This window comes from Anolis carolinensis, chromosome 2 (genome assembly GCF_035594765.1).
Source record: "Anolis carolinensis isolate JA03-04 chromosome 2, rAnoCar3.1.pri, whole genome shotgun sequence".
Classification (NCBI taxonomy): domain Eukaryota; kingdom Metazoa; phylum Chordata; class Lepidosauria; order Squamata; family Dactyloidae; genus Anolis; species Anolis carolinensis.
In genome coordinates this window covers 180,661,546-180,683,760 of record NC_085842.1, presented here as the reverse complement: position 1 = coordinate 180,683,760, position 22,215 = coordinate 180,661,546, and the positions used below count along the sequence as shown (strand labels likewise).

Genomic DNA, 22,215 nt, shown 5'->3' with positions numbered 1-22,215 from the left:
CATTTCTCTTCTCTTCTAGCTACTGAAAAATAAAACTTTGGGTGAAACCTGGGAAATTGGCTGCATCATATTCTGCTGTGCCACTAGTTAATAGCTGTTCAGTCCAGGATACAGCCATGGTGAGAGCAGGGCTGTCAAACTGGCTTGTGGTTGTTGTCTTTTACATGGCTCGAGTGGACTATTTGAGATAGCATAACCTGCCGGTCTGAACTACAAATAAAGGTTCGCTTCTAATCCGCCAAAGAAAGGCCGTTTAGATATGTCCTTGGACTTGCACCTTCTATTCTAGGTGATGGATTATATTCCTCTGCATATTTACAAAACAAACCAAGTACCTTAAAAGCCACATTACACTGAACAAAGTTGACTCAATAGCACACCACGTCATTTCTGCAGAGCAGCTTTTCATGTGAGCTGACTTTTCTACACCAATGTAGGCATCCCAAATAAACAAACAAAAAACAGTTTACCAGTTAAAATTCTCCCTGTGCTAAGGTGTGAATTAGTCCAAGCAGGATTTTGTTTGCGGTCCTTGGAGAAAAATTTTGTTTGGTCCTTGCATCTCGATCCTGCATCCACCAGAGGGCTCTCTTTGTCTATTAAAATACTTTTATTGATTCTAGAGGCTTCACTTCTGTAAATATCCCTATATGCTCCAGTCAGCGGCTGCTAGTGTTAAACTGCAAGTAATAGTGGGCTGTGGGTGTGTTGGTGTAGACTTCTTTCTCCAGATACTGTAAGCTGTAAAACAAAGAATGGAAATGTTTGCTGTGGGGAAAGAAGGTAGAATCAGAGAAACACAAGAGTTGGAGGAGACCCGGAGGGCCATCCAGTCCAACCACCTGCCATGCAGAAAAAGCACAATTAAAACACCCCCAACAGAGGGTAATCCCGGCTCTGTTTAAAAGCCTCCAAAGAAGGAGCTTCTACCAGGTACCCTGTTTCCCTGAAAATAAGACATCCCCAAAAAATAAGACCTAGTAGAGGGTTTGCTGAATTGCTAAATATAAGGCCTCCCCCGACAGTAAGACCTAGCAAAGTTTTTGTTTGGAAGCATGCCCATCGCCTGCCAAACAAACACCAGAGCATGCAGGATTGGTAAATGTACATACCAGTTGTACATGAATATAATGGTAGTAACAAGAAATTCTTGACAGGAGTCACAGTTCGTTTGGTTTGGTTATGTTGGTTTGTGATAACAACTACTGTAATAAATGTTCATTTTTTTGTTCAACAATAAATGTGAATTCTTCATGGAAAAATAAGATATCCCCTGAAAATAAGACCTAGTACATCTTTGGGAGCAAAAATTAATATAAGACACTGTCTTATTTTCGGGGAAACACGGTATGTTCTACCTTGTATTTCAGATCACCACTGGCATATGTATTCAGTGATAGAATTTGACTCGGGCACAATGGAAAATCAGACAAAAGCACCTGGGTGTGTTTGTAACGCGCTTCTCCACCACTGGGACACTATAGGGTTATGCTCCCAGGTAAATTTGAGCTACGCATTTCAAGAGTATTTCTAGCCCACTAATGTTCTGGAAAGACAATCTGTAAAAATATGCCCTCCATAAGGCAACTGCATGGGGGCTAGAGACTAATTCCTTTCCCATGCTAGCAGCCTGGACCCTCACTGTTGCTGTTTTGTACTTTTTTAAAGTTGTTCTGGCCGATGATGGACCTATCATGGGTTTTCTTGAATTTCCATGGTTGTGCAGACATTTGAACCTTAGACCCAAGAGTTCTAGTGCAGTACATCATGCCAACTTCACACCTCCTCCATAGCAAGCTCAAATACCTTTTTTCCTCTGCAGTTCCTCTAAAAATGGCAGTGTCATTTGTTGCCAATCTGAGAGACTACAGAGGTATTTTGGTGAGTCCTGGGGTTCTTGATAAAGAAGACTTTCCATGTAGTTTGTGGCAAAAACAATGCTCAAAAGTTTGCTAGAAATATAAGAAAGCTTTGGGTGGAAACCCCAAAAATCCCATGGTGGCATGTAACCCAAGGCTTTTACTTTGCCCACCTCTGCTGAAAGGGTTAGGTTATCTGCTTTGGTTGGCCAGATTCTTTTGGCATTGAGCATGCTACCAGAGGATTCCCTAAGCTATCCTAACTACATGGTCATTCAATGGCATTCTCCTTTTGCTAAGCTGGGAGGGGAGGGGGCAACAGGTCTGGAGTTAGTATTCTGCCTTTGGAAAACTCCAAGATGTTTGGATGTCTGCTTAGATTTGTAAAATCGGAATTTTCTGAGATTAAACACTTACAAAATCAATGTATGGCTGTTCATGGAGGTTTCAAGAGCAGCCAAACACCTCCACCTCCTTTATGGTCATTAATATAGCAGCTTGGAGGGATAAATAACTGTACCAAAAATTTAGGGTCCTACCCATTGCCCACTCTAACACTCAGTGCTATGGTTGCTTTGACATAGCTCTTACACATTGAAATGAAAATCAGAGCAAACTCCCACTCTGCTGCCCTTTATTTGACAACTTTCTAATCTCCCACATAGTGTTGCTTTCCAGCCTTGGGCTACTCACTTTGCCTTCTGTGCCTCTGCCAGCTCCCGGTTGTAGTCATCCAGGCCCTTCCTCAGCTGCTGGCGGAAATTCTGTTCCTGAGCGTCCATCTCCATGGCAGCACGATCGGCCAAATGCCGCTGTCGATCCCACTCGGCATCCCGCTGCCGCTCTTCTTCCCGTAGCCTCTGTAGGGACGAAGCAGCCGAAGGAACTTGAAGGCTGGTGCCAGGACGAGGGTAAGCAAGCCAGCTGTGCTACTACTGGTTTGTATCTACTCTCCCATAACCTAGCTGATGGGCCTGTCTATCCAGTTTTAGTATGGGGATTCAAAATTCAAAACGATCTTGACAGACTAGAGAGATGGGCCGAAACTAACAAAATGAAGTTCAACAGGGACAAATGCAAGATACTCCACTAAGGCAGAAAAAATGGAATGCAAAGATGCAGAATGGGGGACAATGCCTGGCTCGACAGCAGTACGTGTGAAAAAGATCTTGGAGTCCTTGTGGACAACAAGTTAAACATGAGCCAACAATGTGATGCGGCTGCTAAAAACGCCAATGGGATTTTGGCCTGCATCAATAGGAGTATAGTGTCTAGACCCAGGAAGTCATGCTCCCCCTCTATTCTGCCTTGGTCAGACCACACCTGGAATACTGTGTCCAATTCTGGGCACCACAATTGAAGGGAGATGTTGACAAGCTGGAAAGCGTCCAGAGGAGGGCAACTAAAATGATAAGTGTCTGGAGAACAAGCCCTATGAGGAGCGGCTTAAAGAGCTGGGCATGTTTAGCCTGCAGAAGAGAAGGCTGAGAGGAGACATGATAGCTATGTATAAATATGTGAGGGGAAGTCATAGGGAGGAGGGAGCAAGATTGTTTTCTGCTGCCCTGGAGACTAGGACGCAGAACAATGACTTCAAACTACAGGAAAGGAGATTCCACCTGAACATCAGGAAGAACTTCCTCACTGTGAGAGCTGTTCGGCAGTGGAACTCTCTGCCCCGGACTGTGGTGGAGGCTCCTTCGTTGGAGGCTTTTAAGCAGAGGCTGGATGGCCATCTGTCGAGGTTGCTTTGAATGCGATTTCCTGCTTCTTGGCAGGGGGTTGGACTGGATGGCCCATGAGGTCTCTTCCAACTCTACTATTCTATGATTCTATGATTCTAGTTTACCTTACAGGACTGTTGTAAAGTGTATCTGGTGTCATGTGTCTATGCAACACTTTGAAAATGCTTGAACTGTACTGCAAAATTATAGGGTATCTTTGCAATAACATATTCCACCTGTGAGTTTTATCTTCCATCTCCGGCTGTAGCATTTCATTGGTGCCATTAGGAGAAAAGAGTATTCATGGGAAACTGGGGGGGGGGGGGGGGGAGTAAGTTTGCAGGGAAGAGGCCAGACTCCCTGTTGCGTAAGGTGCCTAATCCAGTGCTTCCCAAGCTATCTGGAGGACCAGCAATTGTTTTTTCCCCAGTGTACTAAGGACAGGTATCATATTTGTGCCCACTGACCACAACTATTTATTTCAATGGCTTGGGTTCTGGCACTGGTCCAGGAACCACAACAAGCACTGCTACATCATGTGCTAATTCACCACTTTTGGTTTACGTATTTCCCTTTTCCTAGTAATTTGTGGGTAGGGAGGATCTTATTCACAATAACTAGCAGCTGTTAGCTCCAGGATGGGCAGCAGTCCATTTTGAGTAGTGCTGGTCCAATCAACAGAGCTGCATCTTGGAGAACGGCTGAACAGCATATAGCCCCAGGGCAGCCTTCAGATCAATTTTATGCAGGCTTTAGACTTACTTCTAAATCCCTCTGAGTTCACACCTTTGGCAAGAATGATATTGCTTTCCCCTGGCAGCCCATCAGGCAGACAGAAAAGTAGAAGGGGGGAATGACTCTGCCTATTTTGATGAGCTTGTATACAGTCTTGTCCAGGGCAGCCAGCAATTAGATACATCCTTCTTGTTCTGCATGTTATGCAAAGACCCACTCACCTGCATCACACAACTGAGTACACTTTTCCACTACTGGCTGAGCATCAATCCATCTTGTAGCCTAACTTCCCTTGGCCTAGCATCCTCTATTGATTAATTTATTAAAATAGTCATCTCTTGCCTCTTATTGTTGGATCTCAGGGTGGCACACCAATAAAAGAATTTAAATATTTTTTACAATCCAGATTAAACAAACAAAATAATTTGAATATAATAATTCAGATTTTTAAAATAATAACTTAATATTGTCAAATTTACGGTAATTCTATGAATACTGATTAAATAATGGTTTGAATAATAATACACTGTTACCCTAAGAAGAGAGCCAATGTGGAGTTCTAATTTGAGTATTTATCTACAACCCCTGGAGATCAGGTTTAAAATCCCTGCTTGGTCATGAAAACCCACTTGCTGGCCTAGGACAACTCATACTATCTGAGCCACAGAGGAAAGCAAAGGCAACCTTCCTCTGAACAACTTTTGGGAAGAAAACTTCATGGTAGGGTTGCCTTAGGGCAGTGGTTCCCAACCTTTTTTTTGACCAGGGCCCACTTTACCGAGGACCATCCTCCAACATTAGTACCAAAAGGGTTGTGAATCAGCTTTTAGTCAACTTTAGATTTGGTTTGGTTATTTGGGGTGCTGATTCAGAAAATTGCATTGGATAGACCATATCACCTCTAGTTTCTGTTACAGAACATATGCCATCCGGTAGTTGCCATCTGCTCACCCACAGAAAACCATATTTAATAATCTAGAGCTGATGTGGTCTGCAGAAAGGAGCTAAAATGAATAAATAAATAAAATAAAAAGGAAGGTTTGCGGACTGGATTTTCATTCTTCCAGCCCACTTCTGCGCCGCAGCCCACAGGCTGGAAACTACTGCCTCAGGGTCATCTTTTATCAGAAGGCACTCAAGAACAACAACTACACCCTGAGATCTTCAGATATAGAGTGAGATTTAAATACTTAAGTAATAATACACATATTAAAACAACAGCCTAAATGGTTGTCACAATTTAATAATTGTGTGCAACATGTACCTTTAAAAGTAAATTAGGCCCCAAAGATATTTTTAAAGAATGTTTTGGCTTTGCATCAGAAAAAAGAGCACAAACTGGACCTCCAAGGACAGCCATTCCACAATTGAGATGCCACAGACCAGGAAGGCTCTCTTGAGTATGTTCTTGGTCATGTTCTTGAGCACATCAATTTCTGGCAGGATTTCTAGGTCCTCCAGTACTACTCTTCTTTAACCCAAGAAACTATTTTCTTGGGTTTAAGAAAAAAATATTTATAATTTTCTCAGTTTTGCAAGGGTCCTGAACCCTTAACTAGCTCAAAAGCACCGCATATATAACTTTACCACCCGTAACCAACATCTGGTGAGTACTAGATTGAAGGCCATATTTACTATTCAAGAACCTGTGCTCTTTAATTTGCACCTATTTGCTGTTCATCGTAAGTAATTTCTCTCTAGCCTTTGCTTTCCCACTGTGTTCTGTGCCACTTGCCTGGTTCTCCTTGCACTGTTCTGCCTGTGTCTTCTGCACAGCTTCCAGTTGGGCACGGGTCATTCCCTTCCAGGAACTGGTGATCACACGGTGTGACCCCATCACACTTTGGGCTAAGTCAGGACTTTCCATTAGGATGTTACTGGTCAGATGGTTGTGGATCTCTGTGAAGTTGTCATCTTGCTCCCGCTGGTGGGCTAAGCGCTGCTGTTCAGCAATCTCAGCAGCCTGATAGGGGCAAAGGAGGAGAGATAAGGACTGATGGACTGTATTTTCCTTACCCAAGCCCTTAAGTTTAATGGTATTGCCATAGTGAGGTCTGGATCTTCGTAATCTCTTCTGACTCTAGTCTGGGCTTTGTTTATTTGGGAATGAAGAATTAGAAGTTCCATGAGAGCCATCTTTAAATAATTGAAAAGAGATCATGCAGCAGGACCAAGCACATGAAATAAGGCATTCAAATTGCAAGAATAGAGATTCTGCTTTGGAAGAACTTTCTTTAAAGAAAGAGCTGTTCAACAATGGAATAAACTGCCTTGGAGGATAGTGGTTTCCTTTTTTAAAGGTCTTAAACAAGAACCTGAATGACCATCTCTCAAGAGTGTTTCAATTGTGTATTCCTGCATGACATATGGGTGGACTAGTTGGCCATTGTATTCCCTTCTAGCTCTGGGATTCTATGGGGTGGATGAAATGCAACCCAACACTTCTTTATCCCTAAAATACACCTTTCCTTCAAAAATAAGTGTCACTTGTAGGAGCCTGTAGAAGTAGCAATTCTCCACGTTAAGGTAGAGTTTTTCTTCCAGATTATTTTTCAAAGATAAAAGTAAAGTTCTTGTCACTTCCCATTTGAAGAAACATTCAGTCAAACCCATTTTGTCCAGGGCACAGCCCTTAGACCAGCCTAAGTTACCTACTCTTGCCCTCAAGAGACCTCTAGATAAGGAACCAAGAGAGAGTGCTGATACCTGGGCTCTATTAAAGTCTGCTACTGCCATGGCCTTGGCCTTGCGACATTCTTCCTCCAAACGTGTCAATTCCAGGGCTCGCAGGTCCAATTCTATTCTTTTTTTGTCATCCAGAATATCTGGAAGGAAAATGGGAGAACTGCAAAGAAGTATTATGGCATGCAATCTAGGTATTAAGCTACTTGGGTACCTTTGTTTTTTCCACATGCAAAAATTGCCAGGTAGGAGATTTTGGGTACTATAAGAATAACAGAAGAGTCAACATAATGTAGTGGCTTCATTGTTGGACTACAATTCTGGAGACTAGGATCTGAATTGGCACGTGGCCATGAAACCCACTGGATAATCTGTGGCACATCACAGTCTCAGAGGAAAACAATGGCAGATCCCCTCTCTGAACAAATCTTGCCTAGAAAAGCTCATGATAGGATCACCTCAGGATCAACGTAAGTTGAAAATGGCTTTGAAAGCACACAACAACAAGAATAGCAATAGTCCTTTTGACAACAGTGACAAGCATGTGATGCATCATCCAGTATTTCCCAATTGAGTGGGTTTTAGTTGTGGAGGGCTGCCACCTCTTTAATCCTCTATCAGAATGGTCACCTGGAAGCAACCACTGAAAAGCATTTACTTGGGGGAGATAAGAAAAAATTCTTGGAAAATTGTGCATCAGAAGATAAGAGTGAGAATGCTGTGGACGTTAATGTCCCATCCCTCCCAGTCACCCTTTTTCCCTGAATGCCATTCTTTTGTCTAACAGGATGTTATTTCATTTTCAGATTTAGTAACAGTGTCACACATAGCACCAGCTCAAAAGCAAGACTGCCTCATGCCTTCCTTCCAAAACATACATAATGGTTCAATACATAATTTTGAACGGCACCTCCAAGAATTTCATAAGCTCGTCTAAATTAACTAGCAAATTTTGAGGGTTTTAATTCAAAAACAGTGAACTTTTCCCAAGCTCAGTCAAAATATACCTGCATATTTTTGGTCATTAAGGTCCTTTTCCCGTTGACTTATCTGATGTCCCAAGGTGAGTTTGTTTAGCTCCTTCTGCAGTTTGATCTTGGCTTGAGCATTCACGTCCTCCCCATCGAAGCGCTGCATGCTGGAAGGTCCACAACGAGGGTCATCATCGCTCACACGGGCTGGGAAGTCTTTGCGGGCTGCATCAGGGTCATGGATGTCCCACTCTCGACGCATGAAGGGCTGCTGCTCCCGCTCCCAAAACTCCACCATGGCCTGGTTCAGTTGCTTTCTACGTTGACACTCCTCTTCCTCCAACATCTGTGCAATCTTGTCATACCGGACCCTGTATGCATCTGCACAGAAAAAAACATTGGATGCTTCCAGGCACTGAGATCAATGATGAACCCACATACCTTTCTGAAACAAACAAGTGCTCCCTTACAGTAATAGACAGGGTATTCCTGCATCATATGCATATGTAAACAGCAATTCTGCACCAATGGTGAAAGAAGGAGGGGGAATCCTGAATTTTGAAACATGTAAACATCATTTAAAGCAGAGCTTCAAAGTCTTTGGCCTCCAAATCTTTTGGACACAGCAATCTGAAGTCTCAGCCAGTATAGCCAATTCTGTAAGCTGTAGGCCCAAACATTTAAAGGTCCATAGAGAACCTTTCCAAACTGTTTGTTGCAATACATTAATGTGTCAGCTACAGTGTGTAGGTATGTCACATGAATGTAACTAAAACAAGCAAGAAATCATATACTTAAAAATACAAATGCCAAGATTTTTATGAGGTGTGTTGTGTCCCCATACATTTCACAGTTACAGGTTACAATATGTATGTCTGTGTGTCTTTTATGATGCTTGATTTAAATCTGGTTTGTTAGCAAAACTGGACATTGCAGTGCAATGTTGCAAATAGTCTAAACTGGCAGCAGTGGCACAGATGTTTTCCCCTCCTATGTGAAATAATCCTCAATTTATCCACGGGGCATATCGACATTTATAATTTTGGCCTTAAAACTTGCCATTGACTTATACCTGAAATTGATTTATACATGCGAATATATGGCATTGTCTACATCTTTCCTAAATAATTGCAGAAAGCTACAGCTCTGCAGTACAACAGAAATCATCTCATGAAAACAATGTTACTTTTGCTATGTTCGGCAATTACTTCTACACTGAAACTTAACATAGCCGCTGCCCACACCTTTCCAATTATGTATATCTTCGCAATGAGAAAGCTAGGAAGATGAGCTGTTCTGTTTTGTCTTTGAAGTGAGAACTGCGATTTTTGTTAGGATGAATTAAGAACCAGTGTCCCTATTTTTTCAACTTTTCTGAATGCCTGCAGTGTTGCAGCACAGAGACAGGACTTCATCATGCCAATTAATTCTGTAGGCCTGAAAGAGACAACATTAGCTCAATCTTCTGTTCTCATCTACCCAGCAGAAAAACTGAGCTCACAAATTAGCTCAGACTGTCTGTATTGCAGCAAATATTCACAAAGATAAACACTAGGGAGTCAGGTAACTTGTATATGTTTTACTGATTTGCCATATTTATATGGACACCCATCAATCAATGTTATATAGGCAGATGACATAACTGAGAATGCACACAAAATACTGAAAAAGACAACAAGCACAGTAAAATTAAGACTTAGAACATCTTTCATTAGCAGTGGAAAAATAAGACCAACCCTCAAAAGTTCAAAATTAACTTTGAAAGTTGTTTTAAAAACTGGGCGAATCAAAAGAAAAGACAATAATGCTTCTGGCCAAGCAAACTTCTGGATATGTGACTGGAAAATGCCTCTCCTTGTAGCAAGCTACCTTATTTCACTTGGTCGGATACCACAATAGAAGATATTTAATTTTGTTTCTTTAAAGAAGCCATTGCCATATTGATTTATCCAGTGAGGAACTTCTGCATTTCTTTAAGAGGTCCCTACATGTGGCAAATGATTTGAACTACGTTCTCACTTAAGATGATGTGCCAAAGCAAGTCTATTGCGGTTAACTGTTTCCTCTTGCTGTGCATTCATTGCATTATATGGACTTACATAGACCATATAATGGAGCCCCCGATGGCACAGCGGGTTAAACTGCTGAGCTGCTGAACTTGCGGACCGAAAGGTTGGCGGTTTGGATCCGGGGAGCGGAGTGAGCTCCTGCTATTAGCCCCAGCTTCTGCCGACTTAGCAGTTTGAAAACAAGCAAATATGAGTAAATCAATAGGTACTGCTTCTGCGGGAAGGTAACAGCGGCCCATGCAATCATGCTGGCCACATGACTTAGGAAGTGTCTATGGACAACACCGGCTCTTCAGCTTAGAAATGGAGATGAGCACCAACCCGCAGATTCAGACATAACTAGACTTAATGTCAGGGGAAAACCTTTACCTAAACCATATAATGCAGTTTGGTGCAGAACCAGCCTCAGTGGGAAACTGACAAGTTAACAAATAAATTCCATTGACCCCTTGGGTCTACTCTAGTTGCATCTAAAAAAAAACCTTATTGAGCTGATGCTTTATTTCCCATTGAGATCATGTACTTTCCTGAACTTGAAAATAACCTTTGTGGGCCCAAATTTACATAAAGGTATGACTACAGGGTCACTTCTCACATCAGTATCCTAAGCCAAGTCTAGCAGATAAACAAAACAGAACCACTTTACCAAAAGCTTCACTTCGTTGTTTCTCTGCCTCATCTCTGAGTTTTCGTTCTTCCACCTGTCTTTTCAAGCTCTCAACATCCACCTTAAGAAGATTATGGGACATCAATAATAACAGAGGTTGATAACAGCACAAACATTTTCCCCCTGCAAATGGCATATAAAATTCTTCCCATCTCTCTCAACTAAAAGCAGAGGGCACTGTGACACTAAATTTGCCTTGGCATAAACTCTCCTCTTTTTCACAACATCTGATTCAGAATGAAGTGGTAAGTGTTGACAGGAACTTGTTAATCTAAAGCATGTGTCCCTGCTTCTGTGGTGGCTTTCTGCACATCCATTTTTGTTTCTAAGCTCAAACTGAAGTACTGGTTATTACCTTTAAAGCCAAAAATGACTGATTTAGAAAAATATACAGTTTCCTAACATTCTAGAAAGCCCTGGTACAATTTTTTGCTGCCATTGGAAGTTCAATTGGTGGGACTACAATGTATAATAAATTTTTGCCAAGGGTCCAGAGTTGGTTGTCAACTCCAGTCCTGCCTATATAAATAATAATAATCATAATAATGTAATACTTTTTATCTGTTACCCACCTCTCCAAATGGTTTGAGGCAGGGCACAACAGAGTTAAAACATGTGAACATAAAATTAATACAATAAAAACATAAGATAGAACACATCATCATAAAACATACACCAAACACAGGGTACAAAATCAACATATTGTGGTAATGGAATGGAAATTCAAAACCCACGATTCAGAATTGACTGGGTAAGCTGGCAGAAGAGAAAGGTCTTTAATTCTGTTTTAAATTATAATAGCTCCTTTAACTATCAGAGCTCTTCCCAGAGTCTTGGAGCGGCAGATGAAAAGGTTCTCTGGGTGATGGTTGTCAGTCAGGTTCTGGCTGGTTGGAGTAAGCATCCCTAGGGTAGCGTGGTCCAACCTTTAGTTACCCGAGGGTCAATCAAACTTTAGTATAGGAATGTGCGGGCCAGGGATATTCCAAAAAGAAAACGAATTACATATTGTAATTCTTCTCGTGCCAGACGTATTTGTGAAAAGACAATTCTGATTGCTGGTGGACTTTTCAGGAAGGGCAAGGGCCAACAAAATGAATTGGTGTGCCACAAGCAGCTCACAGCAGTTGAACCACACTGCCCTAGAGGATCTCAGTGTCCTAAGGGGCCATGGGTTGTAAGGGAGAAGGAGATCCTGGAGGTAACCTGGACTCAAACCGTGTAGAACAGTGGTTCTCAACCTATGGGTCCCCAGGTGTTTTGGCCTACAACTCCCAGAAATCCCAGCCAGTTTACCAGCTGTTAGGATTTCTGGGAGTTGAAGGCAAAAACATCAGGGAACCCACAGGTTGAGAACTACTGATGTAGAGCTTTAAAGATCAAAACCTACACTTTGTACTTTGTCGAGAAACTAATTGGGAACCAGTGGAGTGACTTTAATATGGGTATAATGTGGGTGTTTAGGGAGGTGGTTCTATTGAATGCGGGCTTTAATCATCTGGCTCCCCCTCATCATACAATGAAGTACCAATGGTAAGAGTGCTCTAGACTTGATCAAGGTGCTTTGTGTTGGGGGTGTTTTGATTGTGCTTTTCCTGCATGGAATGGGGTTGGACTGGATGGCCCATGTGATCCCTTCCATCTCTATGATTCTAAGGTACCTTCACTAGCACTGGGAGGATATGGGGAAAGAGAAGTATGAAGCACAACTAAATGGAACCCCCACTGCTACCTCTGATTAGTGATCAAGCATAACAGTGGAACCCCCCCCCCTTCCCAACATGTCTCCCCTTCCCACATGTGGGAAGACAAGCGAGACAAGTGAGAATCTTTCCACAGAGGTGATGGAAGTTTCCTCAGACAGACCCCATAGCTAAGATAGGAAATTTCCTCCATTAATGATTATGAAACAAAACTTATAAATGCTTGCACTTGTGAGATCTCAGAAGTCAAACAGGGACTTTAGCTGCAGAATATTTGTTAATTTGTAAGTTTCCAAAAATTTAAATATCTCAAATTAACTTGAGCTGTACAAGCTTCAGTTTCAGGTGATTGACAACCATGACTAGTAAATTACTCCCAGGATATCTAGCACATGGGAATTATAATAATGTTTATTTCTCAATGGATGAGTTATTCTGCTACATAAACAGTAATTTTGGAAGATGAACAATTCCAGCTTTAATTATCACCTTCTAGCCACATAGTCCAAAACTCATCCTTCCGATTTATTTTGTGAGCTGCTTTGGGTCCCACTTTGGAAGACAGCATATAAATGAAATAAGTATTGCTGCCTCTGCTTTAAAGAACAGCCCATAATACTGCTAAATGGCCTCTTGCTGTATTTCCCTGATTAAGCTGTGATGTGATGCGATGGATTGTCACCTTGCCGTGGTGAGGGGGCTTGCGTGTTCCGATGAACCTGTGGGCACTGGAGTGATGCACTCCCAGGAGTGGCCGCAGGGGAGGTTCCAGACCAAGCACAATCCGAAGACCCAAAGACCTCAACGGCGGAGCAGGCGGAGGATAACATGGTACATGTTACAACGGCTGTGAAGGCGGAAGAAGGCTGCAACAGACTGAGAAGCCACTGTCGTTGTGTTAACCACACCACTGCTGGAACCTCACTCTGTGAAGACTGTGTGTTGACCGGCCGTGCACCGACCTCCACACATTAAAAAAAATCACGCACAGGCGTCTTCCAACAAAAATAAAAACAAACCTACAAAAGTCCCATGGCGATCAGCGAGTGGCGACGGGGGCAGGACTGTGAAATCTGGAAGCCCCTAGTCACAGACTGGCACATGGGCGGTGGATATGGACTCAGTCGTTCTACCTCAAGGACCGAGGCAGTTGAGTAGTCCGGCAGCTGTATCCATGACTGAGCAGCCCTTTTTAGGATCCGCTCTGCTCACCCCACACGGGGAAGGGGCTAGAAAAGGTGCCCTAAACATAGTCTGCCTCTCCTACCCTGACTGGACTGCCGCGTCCAGAGGGGTCACCACTCTGCGGCCAAAAAAGAAAAATGAACTTTGGAACATGGAACGTACGGACATTGTTAGATAACACTGACAGCGAGCGCCCCGAACGCAGGACTGCTCTCATTGCAAGAGAGCTGGGACGCTTCAAGATCGACATAGCAGCCCTTCAGGAGACCCGGAGAGCAGGAGAGGGGCAGCTGAAGGAAGAAAAGGGAGGCTACACCTTCTTCTGGAAGGGACTACCTGAAGAAGAGCGAAGAAGAATACACGGAGTTGGCTTTGCTATCAGAAACGACCTGGTGAAGCACCTGACTGAAGCACCCACTGGCATCAACGAACGACTTTCAACCCTCCGAATTAACCTTGCCAAAAACCAACAGGCAACCATCATATGCGCCTATGCACCAACTCTAGATGCTGACGAAGACATCAAGGAAAAATTTTACTGTCAGCTGGATACCATCCTATCGGAGATACCTAAGGAGGACAAAATCATCCTCCTGGGGGACTTTAACGCAAGAGTCGGAAGGGACTCTGACCTGTGGCCAGGGATCATAGGAAAAGACGGGGTCGGAAATAGCAACTCGAATGGCATCTTGCTTCTCACCAAATGCGGAGAGCACAACCTTGTCATCACCAACACGCTCTTCCGCCAGAAAAACAAGCTCAAGACATCATGGAAGCACCCTCGGTCAAAGCATTGGCACCTCCTGGACTATGTTATCACACGTGCCAGAGACCGCCGCGATGTGCTTCTCACAAGAGCCATGACAGGTACTGATGACTGCTGGACAGACCACAGGCTAATCCGATCCACGATGGCTATCAAGATCGTCCCCAAACGCAGACTCCAAGGAAGAAAAACAAGGCGCAAAATGAACACCCAAGCCCTTCAGGAGCCCTCCAAACGAGCCCTTCTCCAAACAACACTCAAAGATCATCTACCCACAGAACACCCCGAAAATGTTGAGGAACATTGGAACAAACTGAAGACCTCCATCATCACAGCCTGCGAAGAAAGCATTGGATACCTAACTAAGAAACATCAAGACTGGTTTGATGATAACGACAAAGAGATCCAACAGCTGATTGATAACAAAAGGAAAGCCTTCCAAACATGGCAGAGAGACACCAACTGTGCTGCCAAGAAAAAGATCTATGCCAGTGCAAAAGCTGAGGTCCAAAGAAGGACCAGAGAACTCAAGAACATCTGGTGGACAAAGAAGGCTGAAGAAATCCAACACCTTGCAGATACCCATGACGCTCAGGGATTTTTCAAAGCCACAAAGATCATTTACGGACCAAGAAACCATGGCATACAGCCCCTACGCTCATCAGATGGAACCAAAATTCTGAAGGACAAAACATCAATTGCACTACGTTGGAAAGAGCACTACCAGAACCTGCTGAATCGCAGCTCCAATGTGGCCGAAGAGACCCTCTCACAAATCCCGCAACAACAAACCAGGGATGAGCTTGCAGCACTGCCTAGTTTGGAAGAAGTCAGCAATGCCATCAGCCAACAAAAAAACAACAAAGCTAGCGGACCTGATGGGATTCCCGCTGAAATCTTCAAAGAGGGTGGACCTGAGCTGATGCAACAACTCCACCAGCTCATTGAAAAGGTGTGGATGACCGAGAAAATCCCAGCAGACTTCAAGGATGCCACCATCATCACCCTTTTCAAGAAAGGGGACAGAACAGACTGCGGGAACTATCGTGGTATCTCCCTTCTAACCTCCGCCGGGAAAATCCTCGCAAGAATCCTTGCAAACCGCCTTCTCCCTGTCTCAGAAGACACCCTCCCAGAATCCCAGAATGGCTTCCGCCCCTCCAGAGGAACAGTGGACATGATCTTCACTGCTCGACAGCTCCAAGAAAAATGCAGGGAACAAAACCAACCTCTGTACATGGCATTCATTGACCTTGCAAAGGCATTCGACACAGTGAATCGCAGCGCTCTCTGGACCATCCTCCAAAAAATCGGGTGCCCTGACAAATTTGTGAACATCCTGCGGCTCCTCCATGATGACATGATGGCAACAGTCTTGGACAGCAACGGCTCCCAAAGTGACCCATTTAAGGTTGAATCAGGTGTCAAGCAGGGATGTGTTATTGCCCCCACCTTATTTTCCATCTTCATCGCTATGATACTTCACCTTGTTGATGGGAAGCTTCCCACCGGAGTGGAAATCATCTATCGGACAGATGGCAAGCTATTTAACCTCAGCAGACTGAGAGCCAAAACCAAGGTCACCACAACATCTGTTATAGAACTCCAATATGCTGATGACAACGTAGTCTGTGCGCGTTCAGAAGAAGACCTACAAGCCACTCTAAACACCTTCGCAGAAGCATACGAGAAGCTCGGCCTCTCACTGAACATCGAGAAAACCAAAGTGCTCTTCCAACAGGCACCAGCTAATCCCTCTGCAAAGCCAGGAATACAGCTTAACGGTGCAACATTAGAAAATGTTGACCATTTCCGCTACCTTGGTAGCCACCTCTCCACAAAAGTCAACATCGACACTGAAATACAACACCGCCTGAGCTCTGCGAGTGCAGCATTTTTCCGTATGAAGCAGAGAGTGTTTGATGACCGGGACATCCGTAGAGAGACCAAGGTGCTTGTTTATAAAGCCATTGTCCTCCCAACCCTGCTCTATGCCTGCGAAACGTGGACTGTGTACAGACGTCACACCAAACTCCTGGAGCGTTTCCATCAGCGTTGCCTCAGGAAAATCCTGCAAATCTCTTGGGAAGACAGGCGGACAAATGTCAGCGTGCTTGAGGAAGCAAAGACCACCAGCATTGAAGCGATGCTCTTACGCCATCAACTCCGTTGGACTGGCCACGTTGTCCGAATGCCCGATCACCGTCTCCCAAAGCAGCTCCTCTACTCTGAACTCAAGAATGGGAAACGGAATGTTGGAGGGCAGGAAAAGAGATTTAAAGATGGGCTCAAAGCCAACCTTAAAAACTGTGGCATAGACACTGAGAACTGGGAAGCCCTGGCCCTTGAGCGCTCTAATTGGAGGTCAGCTGTGACCAGCAGTGCTGCGGAGTTTGAAGAGGCACGAACGGAGGGCTTAAGGGAGAAACGTGCCAAGAGGAAGGAGCGTCAAGCTAACCCCGACCGGGACCGCCTTCCACCTGGAAACCGATGTCCTCACTGCGGGAGAATATGCGGGTCAAGAATCGGTCTCTTCAGTCACCTAAGAACACACGCCCAAGATACCAAGGTTGGAAGACCATCGTCCTCGAACGTCGAGGGATCGCCTAAGAGAAGAAGAGTAAGATGTGAAAGAGAGAAGCAGACAAGAATCCCTCCTCCTCAGGCTCAAAAACAGATGAAAGGTTCTCCCTACATTTGAGTTGCCTCTGCTGTGGCTTTGGAGAGAAAGAAGAGGCAGTATCTGCCGGACTTAATTCCATTTTACATAACCAACTATTCCGTTTTCCTTTTTATGTTATGTCTTAATTATACTGTAAGCCTGAGGGCAGGGAACTGTTTACATGTTCTTTTACTTGTAAAATGCAATGTACAATGATGGCACTATATAAATAAATGTGAAGAAGAAGACATTGACCAAATAATTCCTCTAGAAAGGGATGTTCATATCAAGGAGACTTTATGCATAAAAATAACTTCTGTGGCTATTTAGAGGCTCCAATAGTTTTCCACCAAGCAGCAGAACTCACCCCCATTTTGCAGTAGCGAGCATTAAAAATGCGGCTCTGTCTTTGCTTCTCTTGATTCCTGCGGGCTTCGATAACAGCTGCATCTTTTGTATCTGCCTGAATGTCCACTTTATACATCTCTGCACCTGTAATTGAAGGATAGGCTTGTATGTAAGACAGAGGGCCCTTCCACACAGCCATATAACTCAGAATATCACGGCAGATAAACCACAATATCTTCTTTGAACTGGATTATCTGAGTCCACACTGACATGTATCTGCTTTGAACTGGGTTATCTGAGTACGCATTGCCATATATTCCAGTTCAATGTGGATTTTATACAGCTGTGTGGAAGGGGCCAGAGTGAGTAATTTCAAACATAATTTCAGCTCTTATTCAATAGGAAACTGACGCTCCATTCACACTGACCATTTAATGCAGCTTGAACTGCATTACATGGTTAGTGTAGACTTATATGCCGTTCAGTGAAGTTAAACTGCATTATAGGAGTCTATACTTACCATATAGTACAGTTTGAATTCCATTAAATGGTCAGTGTAGCTGGGACCTGAACTGATTGCACCCATGGACTACTAAAAATAAAGGCTTAACAAGAAATGTATTAATAATAAATATTCTGACAACATGAAAATAATCCCTATCCTAGGTCACATTGAAGACATCTGGAGGGTCACACATTGCTCATCCCAAAGAAACTAATAATCTGACTCATTAAGGGCCCTTCCACACAGCTCTATATCCCAGAATATCAAGGCAGAAAATACCACATTATCTGTGTGTGGACTTAGCTAACCCAGTTCAAAGCAGATATTGTGGGATTTTCTGCCTTGATATTCTGGGATATAGAGCTGTGTGGAAGGGCCCTGGGTTATCTGAGTCCACACTGCCATACATTTCAGTTCAAAGTAGATAATGCGGGAATTCATTCAGTTGTGTGGAAGGGGCCTAGGAAGAGCTTCACATGCTATCAAAATGTCTCCCTCTCCATATGCAATGTTGTTAGAAGGGAAGGGAGGAGGCCCGGCACAAAATGTCCTTGCATCAAGCCAGACGATTTATGTTTTAAAAATTATTATTATTTATACTAGTGCGCACTATACGTTGTTGTATGCTTTCAAGTCATTTCTAGCTCATGGCAACCTGAAAGCAACAGTTACCATGATTTTTTCTTGGCAAGATTTGTTTAGAAGAGGTTTGCCATTGCCTTCCTCTGAGGTTGAAAGAAGGTAACATGCTCAAGGTCTTTTAAGGTGCATCTGCACTGCAGAATGAATGTAGTTTGACACTATGTTTTCCTGGCATGGCCCAATGCTTTGGAATCATGACAGTTATGTTTTTAGAAGAGCTTTAGCTTTCTCTGCCAAAGAGTACTGGTGCCTCATCAAACAACAAATCCCATGATCCCTAGCATTTAGCTATGGTAGTCAAAGTAGGGGGTTTCAAGGCTGAAAATGGGTTTGAATCTCAGTCAGACCATTAAATCACACTGAATTTCCTATACTGTACAAAACAATCTATTTTAATTTTATTAAACAAAATGCTTGTACTCCCCGAGTTACAAACATCCAACTTTCAAATGACTTCTAGTTAAGAATAAAGCCGAGACAACAGAAAGTGAGATAAATCTTCCCCCTTGGAAGGGAAATTCACTCCTGGAAGAATTCTTATGAGGGAAAATATGTCTCCATTGAGGCCCCTTCAACACTCCCATATACAATCCAGATTATCTGCTTTGAACTTGATTATATGGTAGTGTAGAAGGTACCTGGAGCTTTTTCTTCAATCCTTGTTTCCACAAGAAGTCACATTTCTCAAAATCCAATCACAGGGACAGAAAGTGAGGGGAAATCTTCTGAGCAGGGGCAAGGCTAATACATATATACATTTGGCAGGAGTTTCACTTAAAAATGTACATATTTATTTATTTACTATATTTTTACCCGCCCTTCTCACCCTGTAGGGGACTCAGGGTGGCTTATAACATGGCAATAATTCAATTTTGTTTAAAACAATTACAAAGAATTACAGAAAAGTCATTTAAATACACATTAATTTACAATAAAACTCAATTAAAACCATCAGCATCACGTAATCCAAGAGCAAGGTCCGGGGCGTTCCATTGGTCAAATTCCGAGTCTTTCATATCTATTGCTGCACCAGGTTTTCAAAAGCTTGGTTGAAGAACCATGTCTTCACTTTCTTGTGGAAGATAAAGAGGGAGAGAACTGATCTGATCTCCCTGGGGAGGGAGTTCCATAGCCACGGGGCCACCACTGAGAAGGCCCTGTCTTTCATCCCCGCCAGTCGTGCCTGCAAAGCAGGCGGGACCGAGAGCAAGGCCTTCCCAGAAGTTCCAACTTACATTCAAATTCAACTTAAGAACAAACCTAAAGAACCTATCTTGAGTACCCTTGGGGAGATAGGGCGGGAAATAAATAAAGTCTTATTATTATTATTATTATTATTATTATTGTCCATAACTTCGGGACTGTCTGTATACTAATCTATTTTAATTTTTACTATGCTAAATGCTTGTGGTTTTCCAGTATCTCAAGCAAACTACTTTTAAAGCCGTGCCATAGGGATGGGCCATCTGAAACTGTGCTTAAACATTTAATGATGTTTCACATGCACCTTATACACCTGGTGACTGAAAATAATTTTATACACTATATTTTAAAAAATAAATGTTGTGCATGGTATAGTATATTGAACCTATGTGGATGGTTTCGGAGCATTTCAGATTTCTGAATTTAAAATAAAGGGTACTCAGGCTTAGATCCTGCCCTTTCTACATTGCCAGGAAATCAGAAGACGTTTACTTCTTGGGAGGAGAGCAATGAGCAATCTGGATAAAATAGTGAAGAGTAGAGACATCACACTGGCAATGAAGGTCTGCATAGTAAAAGCGATATTATTCCTTGTAGTAACCTATGAATGTGAGAGCTGGACCACAAGGAAGGTTGAGCGAAGGAAGATAGATGCTTTTGAACTCTGGTGCTGGAGGAAAATCCTGAGAGTGCCTTGGACCGCAAGAAGATCCAGCCAGTCCATCCTCCAGGAAATAATGCCCAGCTGCTCACTGGAGGGAATGATGTTAGAGGTAAAGATGAAGTACTTTGGCCACATAATGAGAAGACAGGAAAGCTTGGAGAAGAGAATGATGCTGGAGAAAATGGAAGGAAAAAGAAGGAGGGGCTGACCAAGGGCAAGGATGGTATCCTTGAAGTGACTGGCTTGACCTTGAGGGAGCTGGAGGTGGCCACAGCAGACAGGGAGCTCTGGCGTGGGCTGGTCCATGAGGTCACGAAAAGTCAGACGTGACTGAACGAATAAACAACAAAAACATTGCCATATAAAATCCAGATTATCTGCTTTGAACTGGATTATATGGCAGTGTAGACTCATATAATCCAGTTCTAATCAGATGAGCCACTTTAATTGTCATGGCTCCATCCTATGGAATCCTGGGATTCGTAGCTTGTTGTGGCACCTATGGCCCCTTCCACACACCTGCATAAAATCCACATTGGATTCGATTATGTGGATTCAGATTACCCAGTTCAAAGCAGATATCTTCGTGACCGCGTCGTCCCCTATGAACCTACCGATCGCTGAGATCTTCCGGGGAGGTCCTTCTCTCACTTCCACCCTCCTCACAACTGCATTTGGTGGGGACGAGAGAGAGGGCCTTCTTGGCCGTGGCCCCCCGACTCTGGAACTCCCTCCCCAGGGAGATTAGGTTGGCTCCCTCTCTACCTTCCTTCAGGAAAAAACTGAAGACTTGGATGTTTCGGCAGGCCTTTGGAGATACAGTCATTAATTAATCAGCCCCAGAGGGTTTTTAATAATCTATCCCGTTTTTACTACGATTTTACCATTTATGTGTTTTAAATGCAATTTTATCCTGTATTTTTGTTTTAATTGATATATTGTATTACTGTTTTATCTTTTTATAGTGTGATTTGTATTATGTTGCCTATGTTTTGTTCTATGTTGTTTGGGCCTCTGCCCCATGTAAGCCGCCCCGAGTCCCTGCGGGGAGATGGTGGCGGGGTATAAATAAAGTTTTATTATAATTATAATTATAATTATTGTGGATTATTTGCCTTGATATTCTGGGTTACATGGCAGTGTGGATCTAGATAAACCAGTTTAAAGCAGATATTGTGGATTATCTACCTTGATATTCTGGGTTACATGGTTGTATGGAGGGGCCCTCCGACAGTAATGGGGACATATCTCAGAAAACTACAAATATCAGTATCCTATAGCATTGAGCTATGGTAGTTAATATGATGCTATAATTCTGCCTCTGAACTGAGCCTCCCAGCATCTCTCAACAGGCCAGGGCTGCTGAGCTTTATAGTCCCATCAAGTGTAAGGAGCCTGAGCAGAGCCCCATTCCCCAGCGCTGTCCGACCCTCCTGAGGGCTCTTCCATACAGCCCTATATCCCAGAACATCAAGGCAGAAAATCCCACAATACCTGCTTTGAACTTGGTTATCTGAGTCTACACTGCCATATAACCCAGTTCAAAGCAGATACTGTGGGATTTTATTCAGCTGTGTGGAAGAGCTCTCAAACTCACCTTTTCTAGACGGCGCTTGCTTTATGGTTGCTGTGACAACAAGCCATCCTAAAGCACGTCACCTTTGGAAAGGTCTCATTGGCTGTGCTCGAACCTATCAGCACAGTGAGAAGTTCGGGGTAGGCGGAGCTTCCCTCAGGAAGAAGGTTCCTTACTGAGATGAGGCCGGAAAGGGGACGAGCTCCATATGCAAAATTTACACGACAGCGGTAACCTATCAGCAATCGCTATGT

General features: G+C 43.4%; 1 protein-coding gene across 1 annotated transcript; it reads right to left on the bottom strand.

Annotated features, from left to right (window-relative positions):
• Positions 1–384: 384 nt before the first annotated feature.
• ribc1 (RIB43A domain with coiled-coils 1) lies at positions 385–22,129 on the bottom strand. The gene is made up of 8 exons (XM_003216908.4): positions 21,983–22,129; positions 17,391–17,515; positions 10,687–10,768; positions 8,008–8,352; positions 7,025–7,143; positions 6,054–6,281; positions 2,553–2,719; positions 385–741 (listed from the first exon to the last, which is right to left on the bottom strand). The coding sequence occupies exons 2-8, from the start codon at positions 17,505–17,507 to the stop codon at positions 660–662; spliced, it is 1,140 nt and encodes a 379-aa protein (XP_003216956.2). The 5' UTR covers positions 17,508–17,515; positions 21,983–22,129; the 3' UTR covers positions 385–659.
• Positions 22,130–22,215: the final 86 nt, after the last annotated feature.